Source organism: Eptesicus fuscus, chromosome 7 (assembly GCF_027574615.1).
Source record: "Eptesicus fuscus isolate TK198812 chromosome 7, DD_ASM_mEF_20220401, whole genome shotgun sequence".
Classification (NCBI taxonomy): Eukaryota; Metazoa; Chordata; class Mammalia; order Chiroptera; family Vespertilionidae; genus Eptesicus; species Eptesicus fuscus.
Window position 1 is genome coordinate 60150043 of NC_072479.1, and position 24178 is coordinate 60174220.

A 24178-nucleotide genomic window follows, 5' to 3' on the forward strand; every position below is an offset into this window, starting at 1 on the left:
GTAAGGGACAGTTTCTGCTCTGCCTTAGACTTTGCACTTTCTATGGAGTGGATTTGAGCTAGATAGGAGCACAGTATGTTATATCTGCAGGGAGAGCAGGGGCCCAACTTGAGCCACAGTTGGAGGCCCCCCTAAATGAGGAGATGCCACTGCTGCCCCCACCTGAGGAGTCGCCCCTGTCCCCACCACCTGAGGAATCACCCACATCCCCGCCGCCTGAGGCATCTCGTCTATCCCCACCGCCTGAGGAATCACCCCTCTCTCCACCGCCTGAGGAGTCTCCTCTGTCTCCCCCGCCTGAATCATCACCTTTTTCTCCACTGGAAGAGTCACCCTTTTCTCCACCAGGGGAGTCACCCCCATCTCCTCCACTTGAGACACCCCTGTCCCCACCACCTGAAGCATCACCCCTGAACCCACCATTTGAGGAGTCTCCCCTGTCCCCACCACCCGAGGAATTACCCACTTCCCCACCACCTGAAGCATCTCGCCTGTCTCCACCACCTGAGGAGTCACCCATGTCTCCTCCACCTGAAGAGTCACCCATGTCTCCTCCACCTGAGGCATCGCGTATGTTCCCACCATTTGAAGAATCACCCCTGTCCCCCCCACCAGAGGAGTCTCCCCTTTCCCCACCACCTGAGGCTTCACGCCTTTCCCCACCACCTGAGGATTCACCCATGTCCCCACCACCTGAAGACTCGCCTATGTCCCCCCCACCTGAGGTATCATGCCTATCTCTCCTGCCTGAAGTGTCACGCCTGTCCCCACCGCCTGAGGAATCTCCCCTGTCCCCACCACCTGAGGAGTCTCCCACATCCCCGCCACCCGAGGCTTCACGTGTATCCCCACCACCTGAGGATTCACCCACATCACCACCACCTGAAGACTCCCCTGCGTCCCCGCCACCGGAGGACTTGCTTGTGTCCCTACCACTGGAGGAGTCACCCCTGTCGCCATTGCCTGAGGAGCTGCAATTCTGCCCCCGACTTGTGGAACCGCGCCTGTCCCCCACAGCTGAGGAGCTGCGCCTGTCCACCAATCCTGAGGAGCCGCGCCTGTCCCCCCAGCCTGAGGAGCCGCGCCTGTCCCCCCAGCCTGAGGAGCCGCGCCTGTACCCCCAGCCTGAGGAGCCGCGCCTGTCCCCCAAGCCTGAGGAGCCGCGCCTGTCCACCAATCCTGAGGAGCCGCGCCTGTCCCCCCAGCCTGAGGAGCCGCGCCTGTCCCCCAAGCCTGAGGAGCCGCGCCTGTCCCCCCAGCCTGAGGAGCCGCGCCTGTCCCCCCAGCCTGAGGAGCCGCGCCTGTCCCCCAAGCCTGAGGAGCCGCGCCTGTCCCCCCGGCCTGAGGAGCCGCGCCTGTCCCCCCGGCCTGAGGAGCCGCGCCTGTCCCCCCGGCCTGAGGAGCCGTGCCTGTCCCCCCGGCCTGAGGTGCTGCACCTGTCCCCTCGGCCTGAGGATCCATGCCTGTCCCCTGCAGCCGAGGAACTGCTTCTGCCCCCCCAGCCTGAGGAGCTGTGCCTAACCCTTGCACCTGAGGAGCTGCACCTATCCCCCCAGCTGGAAGAACCACGCCTGTCCCCCCAGCCAGAGGAACCATGCCTGTCCCCCCAGCCAGAGGAACCATGCCTGTCTCCCCAGCCAGAGGAACCACGCCTGTCCCCCCAGCCTGAGGAGCCACACCTATCCCCCATGCCTGAGGAGCCACAGCCATCTCCTGTGCCTGAGGAGTTGCGCCTGTCCCCCCGGCCTGAGGAGCTATGCCTGTCCCCCATGCCTGAGGAGCCACACCTGTCTCCCCACCCTAAGGAGCCATGCCTGTCCCCTCAACCTGAAGAGCCCCTTGGGGAGCCAGGCCTATGCTCTGCACCTGAGGAATTGCCCTTGTTCCTCCCACCTGGGAAGCCACCCTTATCCCCCTTGCTTGGAGAGCCGGCTCTGTCTGAGCCTGGGGAGCCACCTCTGTCCCCTCTGCCTGAGGAGCTGCCGTTGTCCCCATCTAGGGAGCCATCCATGTCACCTCAGCTGATGCCACCAGGTAAGGGGATGTTAGTACCCTCTTTCTCTGGGACAGTCTTGATTATTTATGGCACATCTAATCTAAGAGGCTCCCTTTTTCTCTTTCATTCCAGATCCACTTCCTCCTCCGCTCTCACCCATTATCACAGCTGTGGCCCCACCAGCCCTCTCTCCTTTGGGGGAGTTAGAGTACCCCTTTGGTGCCAAAGGGGACAGTGACCCTGAGTCACCATTGGCTGCCCCCATCCTAGAGACACCCATTAGCCCTCCACCAGAAGCTAACTGCACTGACCCCGAACCTGTACCCCCTATGATCCTTCCCCCATCTCCAGGCTCCCCAATGGGACTGGCATCTCCCATCCTGATGGAGCCCCTTCCCCCTCGGTGTTCTCCACTCCTCCAGCATCCCCTACCTCCCCAGAACTCCCCTCCTTCCCAGTGCTCTCCTCCTGCTCTGCCACTGTCCATTCCCTCCCCACTGAGTCCCATAGAGAAGGCAATGGAGGTCTCACATGAGGCTGAGCCGCCTGAGATGGAGATTGAGAAAGCCCCAGAACCTGAATGCCCAGCCTTGGAGCCTAGCCCTACTAGTCCTCTCCCTTCCCCCATGGGGAACCTTTCCTGCCCTGCACCCAGCCCTGCCCCACCCCTAGAAGACTTCTCTGGCCTGGGGGAAGACACAGCCCCTCTGGATGGGACTGACACTCCTGATTCCCAGCCAGAGGCTGGACAGACCCCTGGCAGTTTGGCTAGTGAACTTAAGGGTTCCCCTGTGCTCCTGGACCCCGAGGAGCTGGCCCCTGTGACCCCTATGGAGGTCTATGGCCCAGAGTGCAAGCAGACAGGGCAGGGCTCACCCTGTGAAGAGCAAGAGGAGCCACATGCACCAGTGGCCCCTACCCCACCTGTTCTCATCAAATCCGACATCGTTAATGAGATCTCCAATCTGAGCCAGGGCGATGCCAGTGCCAGTTTTCCTGGCTCAGAGCCCCTGCTGGGCTCTCCTGACCCCGAGGGGGGCGGCTCCTTGTCTATGGAGTTGGGGGTATCTACAGATGTTAGTCCAGCTCGAGATGAAGGCTCCCTTCGGCTCTGTACTGACTCTCTGCCAGAGACTGATGACTCGCTGTTGTGTGATAATGGGACAGCTGTCAGTGGAGGCAAAGCCGAAGGGGACAAGGGGAAGCGGCGCAGCTCCCCAGCTCGTTCCCGCATCAAACAGGTGAGGGGCTATCCAGTCACTGGATGTGGTCAACTTCATGCTAATAATGTCAGAGGTACAATCCTGTGTCACTTAATACCTTCCCACCTGGCTTATTGAATTCTAGATGATCAGAGCTCCTTTAGTCCACTCTTTATTAAGGAGAATATTAATACATAGAGTGGGAAGTGACTTTCCCAGCTTCATGGTTACTCAGTAATAGAATCAACTAGAAACTCAGGCCTTTAACACCAGTATTTTTGTCATTGTACCACTTGGCCAGTTTTCTTGGGAGAAGAGCTACCTACCTGTTGCTGTCTGAGAGTTAGCTTTTCCCTTGTCCTGCTGGGACTCCTGGCCTTTATTACCTGCAATGCTCTACCCATTAGTTTCTTCTCTTCCTTCCAAACCTGTGGGCCCAGCTCACTAACCCTCAACTTCTCCCTGTTACTATCCACTTCCTTTACTCAGGGTCGCAGCAGTAGTTTCCCAGGAAGACGCCGGCCACGTGGAGGAGCACATGGAGGACGTGGGAGAGGACGGGCCCGGCTAAAATCAACCACTTCTTCCATTGAGACTCTGGTAGTAAGGAGAGGCTTCCCATCCCCCAAACATGCTTCAGCTGGCTCTTTCAAGATTAAACACCCTTTAATCCTGTCAGTCCCCTGCACGCTCACCTGCCTGCCTGCTAGCCTAGGGCCTGTCCGGCTCTGTCTACTCCTTCTGTCCACTTGGTCCCCAGGCTTCTCTGAAATCTCTGCCGTTGGGCTGAGGCCCAGTTTGGGAGCTGGGGTGTTCTTCTGCTTCTTAGTCTGACTTCTGGCCTTCATTTAGCCAGGGGTTCATACCTCCTTCCCCCAGCACCAAAGAGGAAAGCAGCTTAGTTGGCGCAGATTTAGCTGCCTCACATTCCACAACTCTCTGCCTATAAGGTTGCTGATATCGATAGCTCTCCCAGCAAGGAGGAAGAAGATGATGATGACGACACCATGCAAAATACTGTGGTTCTCTTCTCCAATACAGACAAGTTTGTCCTAATGCAGGTACCATATGTGACTGGCCGACTCACATTGGGTGTATGTGTTTAGGTGGGAGAGCAGATGCAGAAAACCAAAGACCTTCTCTACCCAGCTAATCAGAAAACAGTGAATTGGAATCACACTGTTCATTTGTTTTTCTATCCATCAGATTTCTCTTGAGTGTCACCTCTGAGCTTGGCACTGAACTAGGAGCTAGGGATATAGCATTGAAAAGGCAGAAATGATTTCTGCCCTGTTGAAGGGAGCTTATGTATGTTCTCACCTGAATAATCCCGCAAAGCTAATAGAATACTGGCACATATGTTACTCTCTCAGCCTCACCAATCTTTACACATCTTCTCTTCCTTTTGTTTCTTACTTTTACCCATATCAGGCTATTTTTTTTTTTTTTTAAATAAGTTCATTGATTTTTAGAGAGAGATGTGAGAGAGAAACATTGATCAGTTGGTTGCCTCCAAGGATCCAACCCGCAATCTAGGTATGTGCCCTGACTGGGAATCGAACTGGTGACCACTCAACCGCTGAGCCACACCAGCCAGGCAACACATCAAGCTAAAAAGGAACAGGGCCTCATGATGGCTTACAGTGTCCTGAGGCCAGGGGTTGGGCTTTTGGTTCCCTGACTCCTTCCCTCAGATTAGAGTTGTAGTTAGTTGCCAGGACTGAGTGGGAAAAGAAGACCTACCTAGTTGGACATTGGGTTTCTATGTATTTCCCCAGGACATGTGTGTAGTATGTGGCAGCTTTGGCCGGGGAGCAGAGGGCCACCTCCTTGCCTGTTCTCAGTGTTCGCAGTGCTATCACCCATACTGTGTCAACAGCAAGGTGAGTTCAGAGCCCAAGAGGCCTGGGTTGGGGAATGGGGTCACTTATTTCTTATCCTAGGCCCCCACACCACTTAAAGTGGCCATTGGTCGTGAAAGTCATTCTCCAGTCACCAGTGATTATCAGACTCATCCTGGGGAAAAATACTTTGGAATTGGTAGTGGTCTTTATAATTTTTTGGTGGTAGACCATGAGTTGCTGGTATGATCGAGTCCATCACAGAAACTATGAGAACTTTACTAGCAGAAAGCATGATATAGTCTGGAGATAAAATGTAAAGTGAAAATCATAAGCAAATGTCCACAAAGAGAAAGCAGTGTTTTTGACTCAAGCATAATTAGTCAGTTCGTTGTCCATTTAGTCAGTCAGTTTGATATTCATTTAGAACTTGTCCACTGCTAACATTAACTTGCATTAGTAGCAGGTTTTAAATGTTCCAGAAAAATTGGAGGAAATACAATCTAATCCTACCCATAATCTTGTTGGGGACTTGGCTAGTGAAAAGTTGCCAGTCCATGCATAATGAGGCAGTGGCCAGGAGAGGCTGTTCTCTGAACAGCAGAGGTCCCTGGGAGCCTAAGTATAGAGTCACTACATATTTTTGAGGTGAGGGTGCTTAGCATAGCCTTTCTTTGCTCAAATGGAGGTCTGGCCTAGGCACTGGGGTCCTCTAGCCCCACCCATGTAAGTCCCATCCTCCCCTAAGAAGTCTGCCCTCTCCTCTCCATCATACCCTGAGGAATTGCCATCTTCTGTACCAGATCACCAAGGTGATGCTGTTAAAGGGCTGGCGTTGTGTGGAGTGCATCGTGTGTGAGGTATGCGGCCAGGCCTCAGACCCCTCACGCCTGCTGCTCTGTGATGACTGTGACATTAGCTACCACACCTACTGCCTGGACCCCCCACTGCTCACCGTGCCCAAGGGCGGCTGGAAGTGCAAGTGGTAAGGAGACCCAGGATCTTGAGAGGGGCCTGGGCCTGAGATGTCAGAGTGGATGTGATATTGAAAACATGACAGGTTGGGTTTAGAAGACCAGGCTGGGTCACATGGTTCTCAGTGAGGGCACCTCTGGCTGCCTTGGGTAGCTTAGGTGCTGAGGGTCTACCTTTCTGCTCCCACCAGGTGTGTGTCTTGTATGCAGTGTGGGGCCGCCTCCCCTGGCTTCCACTGTGAATGGCAGAACAGTTACACACACTGCGGGCCCTGTGCCAGCCTAGTGACCTGCCCTATCTGTCATGCCCCATATGTGGAAGAGGACCTTCTGATCCAGTGCCGCCATTGTGAACGGTGAGGGTGCTCCTTTCCCCTGGTTTGGCTCCCTCTTCCCTATCCTCAGCTTTGCATTGTCTGGGTTTATCTCCTCATGTCTTCCTTCTTCCAGGTGGATGCATGCCGGCTGCGAGAGCCTCTTCACAGAGGATGATGTGGAGCAGGCAGCTGATGAGGGCTTTGACTGTGTCTCCTGCCAGCCTTACATAATTAAGCCTGCTGGTGAGTACCAGGTGCTGGGGAAGGGGAGGAGGAGTCAGGACTGGGGTGCCTTGCTTTGGGACAGGGCCTCAAACCGCCTTGGTTTGTCCTCTCCACAGCACCTGTTGCGCCTCCAGAGTTGGTGCCTATGAAGGTGAAAGAGCCAGGTGAAATTCTGAGTGCCGAAGCCAAGGAGAACTTAGACACTGTCTAGTCCAGCTCCACCCCCCTAACTTTATCTCATTTTAAGAGGAGGAAACTAAGAGCCAGAGAGATTGAGTAGCCTGCCCAAGGTCACCCACTAGGTTATTGACAAAGTTATGACTACAACCAAGGCCTCTGGTTTCCCAGGCAGAGTTTCTTCCACCAGGAAACATGGCCTCTGTACTACCAGAGTGTCATCTCCAGAGAGCACAGGACACTGCTCTGTTTCCTCAATGAAGGGGCTGGAGCCATCTCCTCCATCATAATGTAGGTGTTGCTCCTGGCATCTGGGGCACTGTGTGCTGGCATTCAGCGAGTAGGGGCACTTCTAGCCCCAGACAGCTAGAGAATATATTTGGTGAACCTAGGGTTAATCATGAGCAAAGTCAGGCTTCTGCAGTAGCAGCCTGAATCCTCCTAGGTCATTGATGGAGAATTAGAACTTTAGCTAGCAACCAGTGGTGACCGGTCCTCTCCACCCTTCAGGCCACAGGCTGGACTTTGTCTGTCTCTCACTGCTTTTGTCCCAGCTGGGGACTTAGGCCGAAACTTGGAGTTCTGGTTTCCCTGGGGTCACATGCTCTTCCCCTTTGTGCAGAGCCCCAGTACTTTCGCTTCGAGGGTGTGTGGCTGACAGAAACTGGCATGGCTGTGCTGCGTAACCTTACCATGTCACCCCTACACAAGCGGCGCCAGCGGCGAGGACGGCTTGGCCTCCCAGGTGAGGCTGGGCTGGAAGGTTCCGAGCCCTCAGATGCCCTTGGCCCTGATGACAAGAAGGATGGGGACTTAGACACCGAAGAGCTGCTCAAGGGTGAAGGTAAGGCTGGGGAATCTGAGTGCCAAAGAAGCGGGAGCGTGCCTGTGAGAGTTGGATGTTGGGAAGGAGCAGCATTGTCACTCCTGGTCATTCTCAAGCCACTGCTGGTCTTGTCCAATGGCTCTGGCAAGGCACTCGGCTCTCTGTTCTTGGGTGGCTGGATGACAAAGTTAAAAAGGGCCCACATCTCTGCTCTGCCTCCATCTTCTCTGTTCAAATACACAGGTGGTGTGGAGCACATGGAGTGTGAAATTAAACTGGAGGGCCCCATCAGCCCTGACGTAGAGCCTGGCAAGGAGGAGACTGAGGAGAGCAAAAAACGCAAACGCAAACCCTATCGTCCTGGTGAGGCCCTGGGATGGGGAATGGGGTGGGGAGGGGTGGCTCACCCAATCCCTAGTGGCTTCTCAACTTCAGCTCTGCCTCCTCTTAGGCATTGGTGGTTTCATGGTGCGACAGCGGAAATCCCACACACGTGTGAAAAAGGGGCCTGCTGCACAGGCGGAGGTGTTGAGTGGGGATGGGCAGCCCGACGAGGGTGAGACGGGTGAGGGTTCCATTGGGGCCTGGGAGAAGGTGGGGATCACAGGACCTATAGGGCACTGCCAGGGAGGCCCGGGGGGAGGGTTCACTCAAAGGGCTGAGAGGGTGGTGGGTCCGGTTGCTTTTGGGGGAGAGGGTAGGCAAAAAGCATCCTCAGGCCAGCTTGGGAGCAGCATGCTCAGTGTCCCTAGAGAAGTTGACACTTCCCATCTGTCCCCAGTGATGCCGGCTGACCTGCCTGCAGAGGGCTCTGTGGAACAGAGCCCAGCAGATGCAGAAGAAAAGAAGAAGCAGCAGCGGCGAGGGCGCAAGAAGAGCAAACTAGAGGACATGTTTCCTGCTTACCTGCAGGTGGGCCTTAGGCTCTGAAGGGTGCAGGGAATTCTGCCCTACAGAACATGAAGAAGCCTATTTCTCCCTGCCTCTTCCCACAGGAGGCCTTCTTTGGGAAGGAGCTGTTGGACTTGAGCCGGAAGGCCCTTTTTGCAGTTGGGGTGGGCCGGCCAAGCTTTGCGCTAGGAACCCCAAAAGCCAAGGGGGATGGAGGCTCAGATAGGAAGGAGCTCCCCACCTTACAGAAAGGTCAGTCATGTGGTGGTAAGGTGGTCTGAAGGGACCCAACTTTCCTCTGTGCTTAGGAGCTGGGAAATGAACTTGGTGGGGCATGGGCTGGTCTCCAGGAATTGAGGGTAGGCCAAGGGCCCTGGCCTGTGGAGCTGGAGACCCATTCTGGATGTCAGATGTGGGGCATCTCTGATTGGAATGGCGACTATTGCTTATAGGAGATGACGGTACAGAGGTTGCAGATGAAGAATCCCGTGGTGCTGAGGGCAAGGCTGATACACCAGGTGAGGCCTGCTGGGAGGACTTCGTCCTAGCTTGGTTTTGCCTCCGTCAAACTTTTCCATGCCTTCTGTGGTTCAGTTTGGTCATTGTGGTGATGGGTTTCTCCTGCTCATTGCAGGACCTGAGGATGGGGGCGTAAAAGCATCCCCAGTGCCCAGTGACCCCGAGAAGCCAGGAACCCCGGGAGAAGGGATGCTTAGCTCTGACTTAGACAGGATTCCTACAGAAGGTGAGGCTGTGACCCGCTCTCTTCATGTATAAAGGGTCCTTTGTGGGAGAAGGAGAAGGTCCTGCTTGTGAGACTCTCATTTATACAGTGGGGAGTCCTGGGCACCTGCCCCGGCCATGACTATTTGCAGATGTGTGGTGTCTCCTCAACTCCTCAGTCTCCCTCAGCAGCATCCTCCATCAATCCCTTATAGAACTGCCCAAGATAGAATCCAAGGACCTGCAGCAGCTCTTCAAGGACGTTCTGGGTTCTGAACGAGAGCAGCATCTGGGTTGTGGAACCCCTGGCCTAGATGGCAGCCGTACACCGCTGCAGAGGCCCTTTCTTCAAGGTGATATGGGTGGTTTGAAGACTAGTGGGCGGTACGGCCTAGCTTGCCCCCAGGATGGGCCACTTGCTCCCTTTCTCTGATCCTGTGCCTCTTGTAGGTGGACTCCCTTTGGGCAATCTCCCCTCCAGCAGCCCAATGGACTCCTATCCAGGCCTCTGCCAATCCCCATTCTTGGATTCTAGGTTGGTATCTATGCTTAATCTTCATGGGCCGTCCCCATAGTCCCTTCCCTCCGGTTGGGCTCATGCCAAGGGAGGGAACCTTGGACCCCTGGGTGCTGCTGTAGTAATACTTCCCCTTTTTCTCTCCACCTCCTTCTTAGTGGCCCTCCTCTGTTGGGGCAGGGTATTGGCCTGGGGCCTCTGGGCAGTTTGTCTGGGTTGGGGTGTGGCATCCCTGCCCCCTGTGACTCTCTGCCCCTGCGCCCCAGGGAGCGCGGGGGCTTCTTTAGCCCGGAACCAGGTGAACCAGACAGTCCCTGGACAGGCTCAGGGGGCACCACGCCCTCCACCCCCACCACCCCCACCACGGAGGGTGAGGGCGACGGGCTTTCCTATAACCAGCGGAGCCTTCAGCGCTGGGAGAAGGATGAGGAGTTGGGCCAACTCTCCACTATCTCGCCTGTGCTGTATGCCAACATTAACTTTCCCAATCTCAAGCAAGATTACCCAGGTACCTGTGGGACGAGGGCAAGAGAGACAACAACCTGGTAACATGGCAGGTGCAGGGGTCACCTGCCAAGTTCCCTAATGCAATCCCTCTGCCCTCCAGACTGGTCTAGCCGTTGCAAACAAATCATGAAGCTCTGGAGAAAAGTTCCAGCCGCTGATAAAGCCCCCTATCTGGTGAGATAGAAGGAAGCCTGAGTTAGCAGGACTGGGAACAGGACGGGGGAGGTATTTGGGGGGAATTTCAGTTCTTTCCATTCCCCACTCCTAAAGCATCTGGGCCAGAAGGGATCAGCTTTTGGGTAGGGAATGTGAGTGATGTGAGGGATGGGGGCTGGGCATGAGGCTGAACCCTAGGCCTAAGGCTGTGTCCTCCATCCTTTAGCAAAAGGCCAAAGATAACCGGGCGGCTCACCGCATCAACAAGGTGCAAAAGGTGAGTGGGGGCCCCACCAGGCTGCACCATTGATGTCTTGTAGCAGGTGGCCTCTGATGGTAGGGGGATGTAGGGCCTGTCCACAGCAGCCTGACTGCTCTGTGCCTGGTCTCCTCCGTAGCAGGCTGAGAGCCAGATCAACAAGCAGACCAAGGTGGGCGACATGGCCCGTAAGACTGACCGACCGGCCCTACATCTCCGCATTCCCCCCCAGCCAGGGGCACTGGGCAGTCCGCCCCCCGCTGCGGCCCCCACCATTTTCATTGGCAGCCCCACTACCGCCGCCGGCTTGTCTACCTCTGCGGACGGGTTCCTGAAGCCGCCGGCGGGCACGGTGCCTGGCCCCGACTCGCCCGGTGAGCTCTTCCTCAAGCTCCCACCCCAGGTGCCCGCCCAAGTGCCTTCGCAGGACCCCTTTGGACTGGCCCCTGCTTACGCTCTGGAGCCCCGCTTCCCCACGGCACCATCTACCTATCCTCCCTATCCTAGTCCGACTGGGGCTCCTGTGCAGCCCCCGACGCTGGGCACCTCATCTCGTCCTGGGACTGGCCAGCCAGGGGAATTCCACACTACCCCACCTGGCACCCCCCGACACCAGCCCTCCACACCTGACCCCTTCCTCAAACCCCGCTGCCCCTCATTGGACAACCTGGCTGTGCCTGAGAGCCCAGGGGTAGGGAGTGGCAAGGCTTCCGAGCCCCTGCTGTCACCCCCGCCTTTTGGGGAGTCTCGGAAAGCCCTGGAGGTGAAGAAGGAAGAGCTTGGGGCATCCTCTCCTAGCTATGGGCCTCCAAACCTGGGCTTTGTTGACTCACCCTCAGGCCCCCACCTGGGCAGCCTGGAGTTAAAGGCACCTGATGTCTTCAAAGCCCCCCTGACCCCTCGGGCATCTCAGGTAGAGCCCCAGAGCCCGGGCTTGGGTCTAAGGCCCCAGGAGCCATCCCCTGCCCAGGCTTTGGCCCCTTCTCCCCCCAGCCACTCAGATATCTTTCGCCCTGGCCCCTACCCTGACCCTTATGCTCAGCCCCCATTGACCCCTCGACCCCAGCCCCCAGCCCCTGAGAGCTGCTGTGCCCTACCCCCTCGATCACTGCCCTCTGACCCTTTCTCCCGAGTGCCCGCTAGTCCCCAGTCCCAATCCAGCTCCCAGTCCCCATTGACACCCCGTCCTTTGTCTGCTGAGGCTTTTTGTCCATCTCCTGTGACCCCTCGCTTCCAGTCCCCTGACCCTTATTCCCGCCCACCCTCTCGCCCTCAGTCCCGGGACCCATTTGCCCCATTGCATAAGCCACCCCGACCCCAGCCCCCTGAAGTTGCCTTTAAGTCTGGGCCTCTAGCCCACACTCCACTGGGGGCTGGGGGCTTTCCAGCAGCCCTGCCCTCAGGGCCAGCAGGTGAGCTCCATGCCAAGGTCCCAAGTGGGCAGCCCCCAAATTTCGCCCGATCCCCTGGGACGGGTGCATTTGTGGGCACGCCCTCTCCCATGCGTTTCACTTTCCCTCAGGCAGTAGGGGAGCCCTCTTCCCTAAAGCCCCCTGTCCCTCAGCCTGGTCTCCCTCCACCCCATGGGATCAACAGCCATTTTGGGCCTGGCCCTACTTTGGGCAAGCCTCAAAGCACAAACTACTCAGTAGCCACAGGGAACTTCCACCCATCGGGTAGCCCTCTGGGACCCAGCAGCGGGTCCACAGGAGAGGGCTATGGGCTGTCCCCGCTACGCCCCCAATCAGTCCTACCACCACCTGCGCCCGATGGATCCCTCCCCTACCCGCCCCATGGAGCCTCACAGCGGGCTGGCATCACCTCTCCAGTCGATAAGCGAGAAGACCCAGGAGCTGGAATGGCCGGCTCTTTGGCAGCACCTGAACTTCCAGGTACCCAGGACCCAGGTATCTCCAGCCTCAGCCAGACAGAGCTGGAGAAGCAACGGCAGGTGAGTTGACATCATGGGACTTCCTCGTACCTCCACTGTACCTGTGGCAGCCCTGTGGTTAGAGTACGATAGACTTACCCTTCTCTGTTCTCTGCACAGCGCCAGCGACTGCGAGAGCTGCTGATTCGGCAACAGATCCAGCGCAATACCCTGCGGCAGGAGAAGGAAACAGCTGCAGCAGCTGCAGGAGCAGTGGGGCCTCCAGGGAGCTGGGGTGCTGATCCCAGCAACCCTGCCTTTGAGCAGCTGAGTCGAGGCCAGACCCCCTTTGCTGGGACCCAGGTAGGTAGGGTGGCAAGGTGTGGAGGGCCCAGGTTACTGAAGGTGGCCCCACCTTCATCTACCTCTTATCTCTCCTAGGATAAGAGTAGCCTTGGGCTGCCCTCAAACAAGCTGGGTGGCCCCATCCTAGGGCCAGGGGCTTTCCCAAGTGATGACCGACTCTCCCGGCCACCTCCACCAGCCACCCCTTCCTCTATGGATGTGAATAGCCGGTGAGGCTCCAGGGTTACTGGGGGCAAATCAAGGGAACAGACTTGACCACCTCTGTGTACTGCCTCTGACTTACCTGTCTCTCTAATTCTCCAGTATCATTCTTCTTCCCTATTCCTTCCCCCTTGCCACATTAATTCTACCCTTCCCTACTGCCCTAGGCCCATGTTCTAGTTCTTTTTCATCTTGATGTCTACTTCTCTTACTGACTACTGCATATTCTTCCAGGCAACTGGTGGGAGGCTCCCAAGCCTTCTATCAGCGAGCACCCTATCCTGGGTCCCTGCCCTTACAGCAGCAACAGCAACACCTCTGGCAGCAGCAGCAGCAGCAGCAAGCAACAGCAGCAAACTCCATGAGACTTGCCATGTCTACTCGCTTTTCATCAACTCCTGGGCCTGAACTTGGCCGCCAAAACCTAGGTTCCCCCTTGGCAGGACTTCCCACTCGCCTGCCTGGCCCTGGTGAGCCAGTGCCTGGTCCAGCTGGTCCTGCCCAGTTCATTGAGTTGCGGCACAATGTACAAAAAGGACTAGGACCTGGGGGGCCTCCATTTCCTGGTCAGGGTCCCCCTCAGAGACCCCGTTTTTACCCTATAAGTGAGGACTCGCACCGATTGGCTCCTGAAGGGCTTCGTGGTCTAACGGTATCAGGCCTTCCCCCACAGAAACCCTCAACCCCGCTGGCCCCTGAACTGAACAACAGCCTCCATCCAGCGCCCAACACCAAGGGTCCCACCCTGCCCCCTGGCTTGGAGCTGGTCAGCCGGCCCCCATCGAGCACTGAGCTTGGCCGCCCCCCTCCTCTGGCCTTGGAAGCTGGAAAATTACCCTGTGAGGACCCTGAGCTGGATGATGACTTTGATGCCCACAAGGCCCTGGAGGATGATGAGGAACTTGCTCACTTGGGCCTGGGTGTGGATGTGGCCAAGGGAGATGATGAGCTGGGCACCCTGGAAAACCTGGAGACCAACGATCCCCACCTAGATGACCTGCTCAATGGAGATGAGTTTGACCTACTGGCCTATACTGACCCTGAGTTGGACACTGGAGACAAGAAGGACATCTTCAATGAGCACCTGAGGCTGGTGGAGTCAGCCAATGAAAAGGCTGAGCGGGAGGCCCTGTTGCGGGGGGTGGAGCCAGGACCCCTGGGCCCTGAGGAACGCCCTCCCCCTGCTGCTGGTGCTTCTGAGCCCCGTCTGGCACCAGTGCTCCCTGAGGTGAAGCCCAAGGTGGAGGAGGGTGGACGCCACCCTTCCCCTTGCCAGTTCACCATCACCAACCCCAAGGTAGAGCCAGCACCTGCCACCACTTCCCTAGGCCTGGGACTGAAGCCAGGACAGAGTGTGATGGGCAGCCGGGACACACGGTTGGGCACAGGACCCTTTTCCAGCAGTGGGCACACTGGAGCCACAGGAGGGCCACCAGCTCACCTGCTGACCCCTAACCCACTGAGTGGCCCAGGAGGGTCCTCTCTGCTGGAGAAGTTTGAATTAGAGAGTGGAGCCCTGACCTTGCCTGGTGGACATGCAGCATCTGGGGATGAGTTGGACAAGATGGAGAGCTCCCTGGTCGCCAGCGAGTTACCGCTGCTTATTGAAGACCTGCTGGAGCATGAGAAGAAAGAGCTGCAGAAGAAACAGCAGCTCTCAGCACAGCTGCAGCCAGCCCAGCAGCAACAGCAGCATTCTCTACTGTCCACACCAGGCCCTGCCCAGACCATGTCTTTGCCACATGAGGGCTCTTCTTCCACTTTGGCTGGGCCCCAACAACAGCTTGCCCTGGGACTTGGAGGTTCACGACAGCCAGGCTTGGCCCAACCATTGATGCCCACCCAGCCACCAGCTCATGCCCTTCAGCAGCGCCTGGCCCCATCCATGGCCATGGTGTCCAACCAAGGGCATATGATAAGTGGGCAGCATGGGGGGCAGGCAGGCTTGGTGTCCCAGCAGAGTCCACAGCCAGTGCTGGCACAGAAGCCCATGGGTACCATGCCACCCTCCATGTGCATGAAACCCCAACAGCTGGCGATGCAGCAGCAGCTGGCTAACAGCTTCTTCCCAGATACAGGTAACCTCAGCTGGGAGCACTGGTTTAGTTACGCAGGGGTGGTCACTGTCGCCAACAAATGGGCACTGAGACTACAGACATAAGGTAATTCAGAGTTAAGGGAGGTGGGACATAAATCTGACTAAATACCATACTAGTAGGATAGGCAGAAGCACTGTAGCTTTTAAGAAGGGAGGAACAGTGCCTGGCACATAGCAGGCATTCAGATGTTTGAGAGAGGGAATGGGATGAATACATGAAGCCTGATTAGCAAAGGCTTTGTAGCTGTGGTAAGACCTAAGGATTAGGACTTGGAGAGAAGTGGTGCAAGAGAAAACACTCCAGGTAGATGAAAAGACTTGAATACAGTTGATCCTGGAACAACAGGAACCATATTGGCAGGAGAGCCAATGGGGTATATTTGAAGAATGAGTGAGTGGTTAGGTTGGAGTAGAATTTGTGTAGAGGAAAGTGAGTGGGTACTACCATAGACCTCAAATTGTAATAGCAGTTATTGAGTAATTACTATTTGCAATCAGTGTACTGAGTGCTGTACATTCATTATCTAATCATCACAACAAAGTCATTAAATAGGTACTGTTATTATCTTCGATTACAGAAAAGGAAAATGAGGAATGGAGGTTAAGTAACTTGCCCAAGATCACACAACTAACAGAGCTAGAGTTTGAACTCTGGCCCTCTGATCCTCTTAACTGTGTTACTGCCTCAAAAGACCAGTGGAGGGATTTTGGTTAGTCCTTTAAAAAGTGGGGAGTCAGTTAACATTTATTGAGTATTGGAGAAATATACAATGTGTATGATTTTAGAAAGATTGGATTTTTTGGTGGTTGCTTATTTTTCTTTTTCTATCCAGCATCCAGGACAGGCAGGTGAGTGGGATGTAGGTGATCCATGTCAGATCTACAATAGCTCTGGCATCTAGGGCTTTGCCAGATTGGTTCTTGGGCTGCACTAGTTGCTCTAAGAACACTACTTTTTAAAAATACATATATTTTTATTGATTTCAGAGGAGAGAGAAATAGAAGCATCAATGATGAGAGAGAATCATTGATTGGCTGCCTCCTGCACGCCCCTCACTGGGGATTGAGCCTGCAACCTGGGCATGTGCCCTGACCAGGAATTGAACCGTGATCTCCTGGTTCATAGGTTGATGCTCAACCAATCAGCCTTACTGGCCAGGTAAGAACACTACTTTTGAAGAATGCTTTCTAGGTCATAAAATGGACAGTTAACCCTTGAAGAACATGGGCTTAGGGGTGCTGACCCCCACGTAGTCAAATCTGTGTATAACTTTTGATTCCCCAAAAAACTTAACCATTAATAGCTTACTGTTGACTAGAAGCCTTACTGATAACATAATTAACACATATTTTGTATGTTTTATGTATTACATATTGTATTCTTACAATAAAGTAAGCTAGAGAAAAGAAAATGTTATTGAGAAAAAGCATAAGGAAGAGAAAATACATTTACAGTATTTAATGAAAAAAATCTGCATATAATTGGATTCAGTTCAAATCCATGTTCAAGGGTCAACTGTGCTCATATTCTTGTCATATGTGGTCTTCTCAGTAGCCACATGAGATGGGCAGAAAAGGGAGTCATGATCTCTACCAAATAGTGGAGTAAACTGAGGCTCAGAAAGGTGAAATAACATTGATATATTGGTTTAACAAATATTTACTGAGTACCTTTTCCTAACACAACAGGGCCACATGTCCTGTGAATAGTAGAGCTGAGTCACCTAGGCTGCCTGGCTCCTAGTCCACTGGTCTTTCCATCATGCAATGCCATTGTTTTGCTTGGCTTGATAGAGGTTAAAGTGTTGGAAGCAATAGCAGACATAGAATGGAGCATTGACCCAAATGCCCAGCTCCCTTGGTTCTCCCCTCTCCAGACCTGGACAAATTTGCTGCAGAAGATATCATTGATCCCATTGCAAAGGCCAAGATGGTAGCTTTGAAAGGCATCAAGAAGGTGATGGCTCAGGGTAGCATTGGAGTGGCACCTGGTATGAACAGGTAAGACTTGGATGGCAGTTGGACCTTTTCTTTCCCAATTCTTCCCCTCTCCTTCCTGATCTCCTTCCCTCCTTGTTTCTCCTCTTTGCCTTTCATATTTCCCCATTACTAACACATCCTCTTTGCTTTGGTGAACTCTAGGCAGCAAGTGTCCTTGCTAGCCCAGAGGCTCTCAGGGGGGACTGGCAGTGATCTGCAGAACCACGTAGCAGCTGGGAGTGGCCAGGTAAGTGCTCAGGTGGGAATTTGTGTCCCATGCTGTTTGGTCACCCTTCTTAGGGGCTGGTATGGAAATATGACCCTTTAGCAGTGTCTCTCATTGCAGGAGAGGAATGCTGGTGACCCCTCCCAGGCTCGTCCCAATCCACCTACTTTTGCCCAGGGAGTGATCAGTGAGTATGGGGAGGGGGAGGAGCCTAAAAGAAAATGGCTTGAGGCATTTGAAGGAAGAGGAATTGGGATCACCATTCTATGGGTCCTGACACCAGCTTTCTTTTCCAGATGAGGCTGACCAGCGGCAGTATGAAGAGTGGCTGTTCCATACCCAACAGCTCCTACAGATGCAGCTGAAGGTACTAGAGGAACAGATTGGTGTGCACCGCAAATCCCGGAAGGCTCTGTGTGCCAAACAGCGTACTGCCAAAAAGGCTGGCCGGGAGTTCCCAGAGGCTGATGCTGAGAAGCTCAAGTTGGTTACAGAGCAGCAGAGCAAGATCCAAAAACAGCTGGATCAGGTGGGGAAAGCAGGCTTCAGCTTAGCAACCAGGAGCTGGGAAGAGGGTTGGCATGGTGGGCAGGCTCGAGGCTGACATCCCCGACCTTCCCATTAGGTCCGGAAGCAACAGAAGGAGCACACAAATCTCATGGCAGAATATCGGAATAAGCAACAGCAGCAGCAGCAACAGCAGCAGCAGCAGCAGCAACAGCAGCAGCAGCAGCAACAACACTCAGCGGTGCTGGCCCTTAGCCCTTCCCAGAGTCCTCGGCTACTCACCAAGCTCCCTGGTCAGCTGCTCCCTGGCCATGCGCTACAGCCACCACAGGGGCCCCCTGGTGGGCAAGCTGCTGGACTTCGTCTGCCCCCAGGGGGCATGGCACTCCCTGGACAGCCTGGTGGCCCCTTCCTCAACACAACCTTGGCCCAACAACAACAACAACAACATTCTGGCGGGGCTGGAGCCCTGGCTGGCCCCTCAGGGGGCTTTTTTCCTGGCAATCTTGCTCTTCGAGGCTTGGGACCTGATTCGAGGCTTTTGCAGGAAAGGCAGCTACAGCTACAGCAGCAACGCATGCAGCTTGCCCAGAAACTGCAACAGCAGCAGCAGCAGCACCTCCTAGGGCAGGTGGCAATCCAGCAGCAACAGCAGCAGGGACCTGGGATACAGGCAAACCAGGCTCTGGGTCCCAAGCCCCAAGGGCTTCTGCCTTCCAGCAGCCATCAGGGCCTCTTGGTCCAGCAGCTGTCCCCTCAACCACCCCAGGGGCCCCAGGGCATGCTGGGCCCTGCCCAGGTGGCAGTGTTGCAGCAGCAGCAACCGCACCCTGGAGCTTTGGGCCCTCAGGGTCCTCACAGACAGGTGCTTCTGACCCAGTCCCGGGTGCCAAGTTCACCTCAGCTGGCACCGCAAAGTCAGGGCCTTATGGGACACCGACTGGTCACAGCCCAGCAGCAGCAGCAGCAGCAGCAGCAGCAGCAGCAGGGACCCATGGCAGGGCTTTCTCATCTTCAGCAGGGTCTGATGCCACATAGTGGGCAGCCCAAGCTTAGCACTCAGCCAATGGCCTCCTTACAGCAACAGCAGCTACAGCAGCAGCAGCAACAGCAGCTACAGCTACAGCAGCAGCAGCAGCTACAGCAGCAACAGCAGCTACAACAGCAACAGCAGCTTCAACAGCAACAGCAGCTACAACAGCAACAGCAGCTTCAACAGCAGCAGCAACAGCTACAACAGCAGCAGCTACAACAGCAGCAGCTTCAACAGCAGCAGCAGCTACAGCAGCAGCAACAGCTTCAACAGCAGCAACAGCTACAACAGCAGCAGCAGCTTCAACAGCAGCAACAACAGCTACAACAGCAGCAGCAGCTACAACAGCAACAGCAGCAGCAGCTACAACAGCAACAGCAGCTTCAGCAGCAGCAGCAGCAGCAGCAGCAGCAGCAGCAGCAGATAGGCCTCTTAAACCAGAGTCGAACTTTACTGTCTCCTCAGCAACAGCAGCAGCAAGTGACTCTTGGTCCTGGAATGCCAGCCAAGCCTCTGCAACAACACTTTTCTAGCCCCGGAGCCTTGGGCCCAACCCTCCTCCTAACGGGCAAGGAACAAAGCATTGTAGAGACCACTCTTCCTCCAGAGGCCACTGAGGGACCCTCCACACATCAGGGAGGTGTAGCAATAGGGACTGTACCTGAGGCAGTGCCCACTGAACCAGGGGAAGTAAAGCCCTCACTCTCTGGGGACTCACAACTCCTGCTTGTCCAACCCCAGGCCCAGCCTCAGCCCAACTCTGTGCCACTGCAGCCACCTCTGAGGCTCCAAGGACAGCAGCAGCAGCAAGTTAACTTGCTCCACACAGCAGGTGTGGGCAGCCATGGGCAATCAAACAGTGGATCATCTTCAGAGGCCTCTTCTGTGCCACACCTGCTGGCCCAATCCTCTGTTTCCTTAGGGGAGCAGCCTGGGCCCATAACTCAGAACCTTCTGGGCTCCCAACAGCACCATGGACTAGAGCGGCCCTTGCAAAATAATGCAGGGCCACAGTCTGCCAAACCAGGATCTGTTCCCCAGTCTGGGCAGGGCCTGCCTGGGGCTGGAGTCATGCCTACAGTGGGTCAGTTTCGAGCACAGCTCCAAGGAGTTTTGGCCAAAAACCCACAGTTGCGGCACTTGAGCCCTCAGCAGCAGCAGCAGCTGCAGGCGCTCCTCATGCAGCGGCAGCTACAGCAGAGTCAGGGCATACGCCAGGCCCCACCCTATCAGGAGCCTGGAACCCAGCCCTCTCCCCTCCAGGGCCTCCTAGGCCGCCAGCCCCAACTTGGGGGCTTCCCTGGATCCCAGACAGGGCCTCTCCAGGAGCTAGGGGCAGGACTTCGACCTCAGGGCCCACCCCGGCTCCCTGCCCCACAAGGAGCCTTATCAACTGGACCAGTCCTTGGTCCTGTTCATCCCACACCTCCACCATCTAGCCCACAAGAGCCAAAGAGACCTTCTTCACAATTACCATCCCCTAGTTCCCAGCTCCCCTCTGAGGCCCAGCTCCCTCCCACACAGCCAGGGACCCCCAAACCCCAAGGGCTGCCCTTGGAGTTGCCTCCTGGGAAGATCTCACCTGCTGCTGCCCAGCTTGCAGATACCTTATTTGGCAAGGGGCTGGGACCTTGGGATCCCCCAGACAACCCAGCAGAAGCCCAGAAGCCGGAGCAGAGCAGCCTGGTACCTGGGCATCCAGAGCAGGTGAATGGGCAGGCGGTGCCCGAACCATCCTATCTCAGCATCAAGCAGGAGCCTCGGGAAGAGCCATGTGCCCTGGGAACCCAGGTGGTGAAGAGGGAGGCCAATGGGGAGCCAATAGGGACACCAGGTACCAGCAACCACCTCCTGCTGGCAGGCCCCCGCTCAGAGGCCGGGCATCTGCTCTTGCAGAAGCTTCTACGTGCAAAGAATGTGCAACTCAGCACTGGGCGGGGGCCCGAGGGGCTGCGAACAGAGATCAACGGGCACATTGACAGCAAGTTGGCTGGGCTGGAGCAGAAACTACAGGGTACCCCCAGCAATAAGGAGGTGAGTACTCCAGGTAGAGTGGGGCCTGGAACGTGGGGCAGAGTGAGAAGGTCTTGGTCAAACAGAAGAGGTGAGGGCTCTGAGGAAGACAGCCACCTTCACTGTGGGTTTATCCGGCTTAGGATACAGCAGCCAGGAAACCTTTGACACCGAAGCCCAAGCGGGTACAGAAGGCAAGCGACAGGTTGGTGAGCTCCCGAAAGAAGCTGCGGAAGGAGGACGGGGTCAGGGCCAGCGAGGCCTTGCTGAAACAGCTAAAACAGGTGACCCCCAGGAGCCAGTCCCCTGGTCCCAACTCAGGAAAAGGGGGCACCCTGGCCCCCAGCTATGCAGTGGCAGAGATGTACGTGCTGCAGGTTTCCAACCTTGTCATCTTGCCCCTCCTAGGAGCTGTCCCTGCTGCCCCTAACGGAGCCTACCATCACCGCCAATTTTAGCCTCTTTGCTCCCTTTGGCAGTAGCTGCCCAATCAATGGGCAGTGCCAGCTGAGGGGGACCTTTGGAAGTGGGGCACTGCCCACTGGCCCTGACTACTATTCCCAGCTGCTTACCAAGGTTAGAAAATGACAATACCTTTTGGGGATGATGAGGTTCTTGGGGAGGTGGAGGTGGGAGTGGGATACTTGAGGAAGTTGCTGATGTAGTGTGGGGCCAGGAGATTATGTCAGTCTCCCCCTGCCATCTTGCACACAACACCCCACCCCACCCCCAGAATAACCTGAGTAACCCGCCGACACCACCCTCGTCGCTGCCCCCCACCCCACCCCCATCGGTGCAGCAGAAGATGGTGAATGGCGTCACTCCATCTGAAGAGCTGGGGGAGCACCCCAAGGATGCCGCCTCTGCCCGGGATACTGAAGGAACATTGAGGGGTAAGTCAAGAGTAGAGTGGGCCTCTCCTCTAGAAGGATTTGGTGGCTGGGGTCCAAGCCAGTTCGTGTACCCTGTCCAACAGTTTGACATAGATAGATGCATGTTTCGCTGTGTGCACACAACCAGTACTTGAGATAGAAAGGACCTCTTCAGGACTAATTTGTTGGAGACAAGGATGGGCATCGGGAGTCTAGAACCAAGACAGTGAGGGAAGTGGATGACAGAGTGTTAATGAAACTTTTGTTTATAATGAACAGACAGCCTTGGTGGGTATAAACTATTGTCAGCGCTGGTTGTGAATCCTGGTTCCTGCGTTCTTTTAGCCATGTTACTATAGCCCAGTAACTTGATTGACTTGTATGAGCCTGAGTTTCCTCACTATAAAATAGATATTATAATACTTAATGGAGTGTTAAAATAGTGTAAATAAAAAGTGCACCTGACACATTGGAAATGCTCAAAATACAGTTTGTCTGCTCCAAACTGGTAGATGGGTAGATGGGTAGACAGTGGTCATGATAGCTAAGCTAGATGTTGTACTAGTTAGGCCTGAAATGTGGTGGAGAAAGCACCATCAGCTCTAGCTACCCTAGGCCTGACTTTTCTTTTCCCTACCTACCCCTCAGATACTTCAGAGGTGAAGAGTCTAGATCTGCTGGCTGCCTTGCCTACACCCCCTCACAATCAGACCGAGGATGTCAGGTGGGGATTGTGCTGGAAATGGGGGTGAGGAATGGGGTTAGGGATCTGGTTGTCTCATTTTCCCTTTGGCCAATAGTAGATTTTAAGTAAGGCTGTGATATCTACTAATCTTTAGATTTGGGAGTGGGGGTCTGCAGAGCTGTAGCAACAAATGTCTACTTTTGGCCCACAGGATGGAGAGTGATGAGGACAGCGATTCTCCTGACAGCATTGTGCCAGCTTCATCCCCCGAGAGCATCCTGGGGGAGGAGGCACCTCGTTTCCCTCAGCTGGGCTCAGGGCAGTGGGAGCAGGAAGACCGGGCTCTCTCCCCTGTCATCCCCATCATTCCTCGGGCCAGCATTCCAGGTAGGGGCTGCCCTGAACATAGGCCAGGCCAGGCCGAGCTGGGGTGTCGGAGCTGGGGCAGAAGGGCAGCTGAGGCTAACAGATTCCTCTTTCTCATTTAGTCTTCCCAGATACCAAACCTTATGGGGCTCTAGGCCTGGAGGCCCCTGGAAAGCTGCCTGCCACAACTTGGGAAAAGGGCAAAGGAAGTGAGGTGTCAGTCATGCTGACGGTCTCTGCTGCTGCAGCCAAGGTGTGTCCTGGAGGGTGCCTTAGAGGCCTAAGGGGTGCTGATCAGAGGGCAGTCCCTGAAGCTTGTCTGGGTAAATTCGGACCTTTAAAGCTATGTACTGAGGATCTACCATGTGAAAGCCTAGGCTAGTGGCTGTAGGATTAGAGTAAATGAAGCATGAGGGGTCCCTGCCTTCAGGGAGTTCACAGTCCTGTGGTAAAGACACACTCAACAAATAAAGAGAGTATATATAATGTGACATATGATACAAGCAGCTCCCCATTATATTTGGTGAAACTGTTTTTTGTTTTTTAATGTTAACAGGGTTTTGTTGTCAAAGGAAATGGGCAGTTCCAGTTAAAACAACCAAACAGGAGTCCTTACTACAAGACTCCTCAGCTTCTCTAATTTGCTAATTATCATTAATCTCCCAAGTTATGGATATAATGTATATCATTTCCTAAACTTAGTTGACACCGGCCCCTTTTGTGGAGCTCCTGCTAATGCCCACAGCAGTTTGGGAAAGGCCACCATAAAACAAGTACATGGGAAGAGTTGGATGGCACAGGGGCTGGACTGACCAGCCGCTTGTGGGGCTGTGTTCTAGGTGTCATTGTCCCCACCAAGCTGGTGGTAGTGCTCACTGTACACAACCTGCTGACAAGGCTCTCCCTTCCCCTCCCTGCTCTGACAGAACCTGAATGGTGTGATGGTGGCAGTGGCAGAGCTGTTAAGCATGAAGATCCCCAACTCCTATGAGGTGCTGTTCCCAGAGAGCCCTGCCCGGGCAGGCATTGAGCCTAAGAAGGGGGAAGCTGAGGGCCCTGGTGAGTGTGGCAGGAAAACACCTGGGGACCTAAGGGGAATGATTCTGGTGGGAGGCTCTGACCCCCTCCTTCCTGCAGGTGGGAAAGAAAAGGGTCTGGGAGGCAAGAGCCCAGAAGCTGGCCCTGACTGGCTGAAGCAATTTGATGCCGTGTTGCCTGGCTATACTCTCAAGAGCCAGCTAGACATCTTGAGCCTCCTGAAACAGGTGGGTCTGGGTGAGAAAAAGGGGTGTCTCTGGCTAGGGCAGAGATAGCAGAGAGGGCTTTTGGGAGAGTGGGATCTGGGTGGGA

At 55.2% G+C, this 24178-nt stretch overlaps 1 protein-coding gene and 1 non-coding gene across 2 annotated transcripts in view; both read left to right on the forward strand.

Annotated features, from left to right (window-relative positions):
• Positions 1 to 24178, forward strand: part of KMT2D (lysine methyltransferase 2D) — a 37975-nt gene that overhangs the window by 7156 nt on the left and 6641 nt on the right. The window contains exons 11-50 of the mRNA XM_054719113.1: positions 91 to 992; positions 1293 to 1427; positions 1590 to 2034; positions 2129 to 3237; positions 3688 to 3801; positions 4149 to 4259; positions 4977 to 5081; positions 5843 to 6024; positions 6205 to 6369; positions 6464 to 6573; positions 6672 to 6719; positions 7355 to 7576; positions 7802 to 7921; positions 8010 to 8114; positions 8340 to 8470; positions 8554 to 8701; positions 8902 to 8967; positions 9084 to 9194; positions 9388 to 9525; positions 9623 to 9707; positions 9977 to 10197; positions 10297 to 10370; positions 10579 to 10629; positions 10751 to 12562; positions 12662 to 12844; positions 12923 to 13056; positions 13283 to 15126; positions 17024 to 17147; positions 17289 to 17373; positions 17473 to 17539; positions 17649 to 17881; positions 17978 to 20926; positions 21049 to 21189; positions 21314 to 21481; positions 21639 to 21798; positions 22426 to 22501; positions 22674 to 22849; positions 22951 to 23081; positions 23755 to 23887; positions 23966 to 24093. Of these exons, the coding sequence (XP_054575088.1) occupies positions 91 to 992; positions 1293 to 1427; positions 1590 to 2034; positions 2129 to 3237; positions 3688 to 3801; positions 4149 to 4259; positions 4977 to 5081; positions 5843 to 6024; positions 6205 to 6369; positions 6464 to 6573; positions 6672 to 6719; positions 7355 to 7576; positions 7802 to 7921; positions 8010 to 8114; positions 8340 to 8470; positions 8554 to 8701; positions 8902 to 8967; positions 9084 to 9194; positions 9388 to 9525; positions 9623 to 9707; positions 9977 to 10197; positions 10297 to 10370; positions 10579 to 10629; positions 10751 to 12562; positions 12662 to 12844; positions 12923 to 13056; positions 13283 to 15126; positions 17024 to 17147; positions 17289 to 17373; positions 17473 to 17539; positions 17649 to 17881; positions 17978 to 20926; positions 21049 to 21189; positions 21314 to 21481; positions 21639 to 21798; positions 22426 to 22501; positions 22674 to 22849; positions 22951 to 23081; positions 23755 to 23887; positions 23966 to 24093 (13442 nt within the window). The remainder of the gene's footprint in view (positions 1 to 90; positions 993 to 1292; positions 1428 to 1589; positions 2035 to 2128; positions 3238 to 3687; positions 3802 to 4148; positions 4260 to 4976; positions 5082 to 5842; positions 6025 to 6204; positions 6370 to 6463; positions 6574 to 6671; positions 6720 to 7354; positions 7577 to 7801; positions 7922 to 8009; positions 8115 to 8339; positions 8471 to 8553; positions 8702 to 8901; positions 8968 to 9083; positions 9195 to 9387; positions 9526 to 9622; positions 9708 to 9976; positions 10198 to 10296; positions 10371 to 10578; positions 10630 to 10750; positions 12563 to 12661; positions 12845 to 12922; positions 13057 to 13282; positions 15127 to 17023; positions 17148 to 17288; positions 17374 to 17472; positions 17540 to 17648; positions 17882 to 17977; positions 20927 to 21048; positions 21190 to 21313; positions 21482 to 21638; positions 21799 to 22425; positions 22502 to 22673; positions 22850 to 22950; positions 23082 to 23754; positions 23888 to 23965; positions 24094 to 24178) is intronic.
• MIR9287 (microRNA mir-9287) lies at positions 8273 to 8350 on the forward strand. Its single transcript, NR_129013.2, has one exon. It is a non-coding gene; the product is annotated as a microRNA mir-9287 (primary transcript).